Raw genomic sequence first — 3,886 nt, forward strand, 5'->3', positions numbered from 1 at the left:
ATTGGCCCTTGAGTCCAAAATCTAACTTGATTTAACTACTGACTATGACATGCTGTTACTAACAAGTTGTAAAACAGACAATTTAAACTTCACTATATTTTTCTTACAAGAAATTTGAAGATGGTACAGTTTTTATGCTTTTTCTGCTGACAAAATTCTTAATTTTGTTTATCTTTTGGCATGTTGACTTTGGCTTCATTCAGAATAGGGGACAAACTAGTCCGAGAGTCAAATATGGCAACCCACTACAAAGCTTGCCGTCTAATCCGCTAATAGACACTGAATAGATTTCCCATGGGGAAGCATTCAAGTGGGTTGGCCATATTTGACCCTCGGACTAGTTAGTCCCCTATTCTGAATGGGGCCTTTGAGTCATATAAGAAACTAATAGAGGTGGCTTATATTTGTTACAGGAATCTACAATCTTTTCATATGTAACTTTAAAGATGGGTATGAAGTTAGTTGGCATGCTAAATCATTGACAATGAATTTGATCAAATCCCACAATTAAGTTTCAAATAGCGGACAGCGAGAAAGTTAATGCTTGGAGGAATTCAATATTCAAAGACACTGCACAGAATTAAATAAAAGAGCATACAATATATGTATAAGTGTACATCATACATCATCATCTGTAAAAACATTTCTAAACATTGCAACAGGATATATCTTAGATCTCACTTTTGGGGCAATGTTATCATTAGACTCCTTTTTCACTATAGCTTCGGTATAAAAATGGTTTTGTTTCATTGTCCCCAGAGTTGATTCCTCATCTTGAAATTCCTTTTTAATAGACTGAAGTGAAAGCCTAGTCCCAGGTAATATATCCTCATCTTGAAATTCCTTTTTAATAGACTGAAGTGAAAGCCTAGTCCCAGGTGATAAATCCTCATCTTGAAATTCCTTTTTAACATACTGAAGTGAAAGCCTAGTCCCAGATGAAATATCCTCATCTTGAAATTCTGTCTTGATAGACTGATCTGAAAAACTAGAATGAATCCTTTTTTCATTATGTAAACAATTACTTTTATCACTGAAACTCTTTTTACAAAGCTGGCCTTCTGTGTGGATCCATCCGTGTCGTAAACACGCTCTTTTCTCACTAAAACTCTTTTCACAATATTTGCATTTGAGTGGTTCTTCTCCAGTGTGGGTCCTTTCATGTTGTTTACAGTGTTTATTGCCAATGAAACTCTTTTCACAATACTGGCATTTGAATGGTCTTTCTCCTGTGTGTCTTCTTTCGTGTACTATACAATTACTTCTTACAATAAAACACTTTTCACAATATTTGCATTTGAATGGTTTTTCTCCAGTGTGGGTGCTTTCATGTTGTATACATTTACTTTTCTGAATAAAACACTTTCCACAAAATTGGCATTTAAACGGCTTTTCTCCAGCGTGAATCTTTTCATGTTGTTTACAGTAACTTTTCTCACTAAACCTCTTTATACAATACTGGCATTTGAATGGTTTTTCTCCAGTGTGGGTCTTTTCATGTTGAATACACTTGTCTTTGACAATAAAAGTCATTTCACAATACTGGCATTTGAATGGTTTTTCTCCAGTGTGAGTCCTTTCATGTTCTTCACGCTTGTATTTGACAATAAAACTCATTTCACAATACTGGCATTTAAATGGTTTTTCTCCAGTGTGTCTCCTTTCATGTCGTTCACAGTAACTTTTCTCACTAAAACTCTTTACACAATACTGGCATTTGAATGGTTTTACTCCAGTGTGGGTCTTTTCATGGTGAACACACTTGTCTTTGACAGTAAAAGTCTTTTCACAATACTGACATTTGAATGGTTTTTCTCCAGAGTGGGTCCTTTCGTGTCGTATGCAACTACTTTTCACATTAAAACACTTCTTACAAAACTGGCATTTGAATGATTTTTCTCCAGTGTGGATCAATTCATGTCTTATACATTTACTTTTCTGTTTAAAACACTTTACGCAATACTGGCATTTGAATGGTTTTTCTCCAGTGTGGGTCCTTTCATGTATTATACAGTTACATTTCTTTTTAAAACTCTTTTCACAATACTGGCACTTGAAAGGGTTTTTTCCACTGTGGGCCATTTTGTACCATACACATATACTTGAAACTTCTTTCACATTACTGCCACTTGAATTTTTGTTCTCCAGTATAGGTCAGAATTACATAATGTTTTTCGTCAGGTGGGTCTTTTACTGTGGTAAATAGTAATTTATCTTATTAAATCACTTTTCACAACGTCAGCATTTGATGGATTATTTCCAGTGTGAGTCATTTCACGCTGGGTGCAACTGTGTAAACGCTTTTCAAACACGGCAATATTTTGAAAGAATTTTTTTACAACATTGAAACACTGATGGTTTCTCTTCAGTCTGAGTGTCCTCTGATGTATAATGTAGTTTGCACGTTTAAATGTGAGTACTAGTTGCGTAGATCTGGACTGTATACAGCGATTTCACTGGGTGTCAGTCCACAGTGGCTGTGATTTGGATCAGCTTCGTTGAGGCGAAGTGTCGCTAACGTGCACGTAAATTTCATGTTGCAGCCTCACCAATGACAAAGTTGTTGCTGATACACAGCAAAGTCGCATTATTCTACCCGATTCTTTCCGCTTATTTACGAAAACAATGTCATAAAACCTACATACGAGACAGTGTACGAGACAAAACATGCAGGTAAAAATGGGTAACGTACTATTATTCGATACTATTTATCTGAAATATCTTCAGGACAGGACACATTCCAATTCATTGAGATTGCTTTTAAGATAAAATAATGCGTTTCTAGATTATTTTAGTTCATCTGAAACCTTAAATGTTGTCTTTTTTATATTTAATAATTATATAAACGTTTAATACAGATCTTGGTATAAAATTTCCTTCTTTTTTCAATAAACTCCAAAATAAACGCATGAGGTGTATATACAGTAGCCTAGGCCCCTATATATATTCAGGGGTGTAACCAGAACTTTTAAAATTGAACGCACAGATTTTCAAAATTCCCAAAGTACAACTAAATTTAGACTTACGCAACAGATGAAGGGCAGTTTAAATTATATGTGCCAAATATAATAGCTTAATTTTCTCCAGTAATTAAATCGTCACTTAAAGTTAAAAATATTCCTAAAATATAATTAAGTTCCACTAAACTAGTATTATTTCACCCAGGACCAACACTTTTTCCAGGATTAGGGTACAGGCCGTCCAAAATTGCCATCTGTAATTTCCTTCAAAATTTAAGGGTGTCGAACTTTTCCAAGTGCCGAGAGAGGGAGGGGGGGGGGGGGGGCTGGGGGGTTTGGGGAATAAAATTAAATAAAAATATTTAAAAAATAATAAATTTCAATGGGGAGGGAGGGTTTAAAATAATCGGTAACGATGCAGTCGGCAACTATCTCTTGCTCCCGATCTTCGGTTAACGAAGTCTTTTGAACAGATAAGAAAATTCCCTTCTCGTCTTTTTGGCGAACGATCTCTCGCTGAAAATATAAAATTTGCCTTTCTTGTCTATCAGCTTTGTCAGGTGCCGTATGTATAAAGATCCGGAAGGTGCCCCCTTGAATAATTTGGCGGCAAGTTAACTCAGACTTCATTTAGGGCCTACACGTGTTTTGTACCGAATGTATATAATTCCTGTCACTACTGCATAATGTATTTTTTTAAAAGTTAATGGAAACATTCTATTGTGTTTTGTAAGCTTTAGGTCGTACAATGTATATAGTTACGTTGTGACTGAATAACAGCGTGCACTAAAAAGAAGAAATATTCAACTGAGACGCATCATAAATGCGGGGTACGTCTAATTACTCCAAGCGATTTTGATACGCCGTCCACGGGTATATAATATTCGGAAATAGTGTTTGACTGCTGTAATGAAGTAATTCAGTAA

At 35.4% G+C, this 3,886-nt stretch overlaps 1 protein-coding gene across 1 annotated transcript; it reads right to left on the reverse strand.

Annotated features, from left to right (window-relative positions):
- Positions 1 to 96: 96 nt before the first annotated feature.
- LOC106159402 (uncharacterized) lies at positions 97 to 2,678 on the reverse strand. Its single transcript, XM_013535682.2, has one exon. It carries the CDS (start codon positions 2,080 to 2,082, stop codon positions 619 to 621), a length of 1,464 nt encoding a protein of 487 aa, XP_013391136.2. The 5' UTR covers positions 2,083 to 2,678; the 3' UTR covers positions 97 to 618.
- Positions 2,679 to 3,886: the final 1,208 nt, after the last annotated feature.

Source organism: Lingula anatina, chromosome 4, assembly GCF_051362555.1.
Source record: "Lingula anatina isolate TDL-2025a chromosome 4, LinAna3.0, whole genome shotgun sequence".
NCBI classification, from domain to species: Eukaryota; Metazoa; Brachiopoda; class Lingulata; order Lingulida; family Lingulidae; genus Lingula; species Lingula anatina.

What these genes read in the sequence shown, in the direction of transcription:
- LOC106159402 (XM_013535682.2), bottom strand. Translation starts at nt 2,082, where the DNA reads ATGGCCCACAGTGGAAAAAACCCTTTCAAGTGCCAGTATTGTGAAAAG.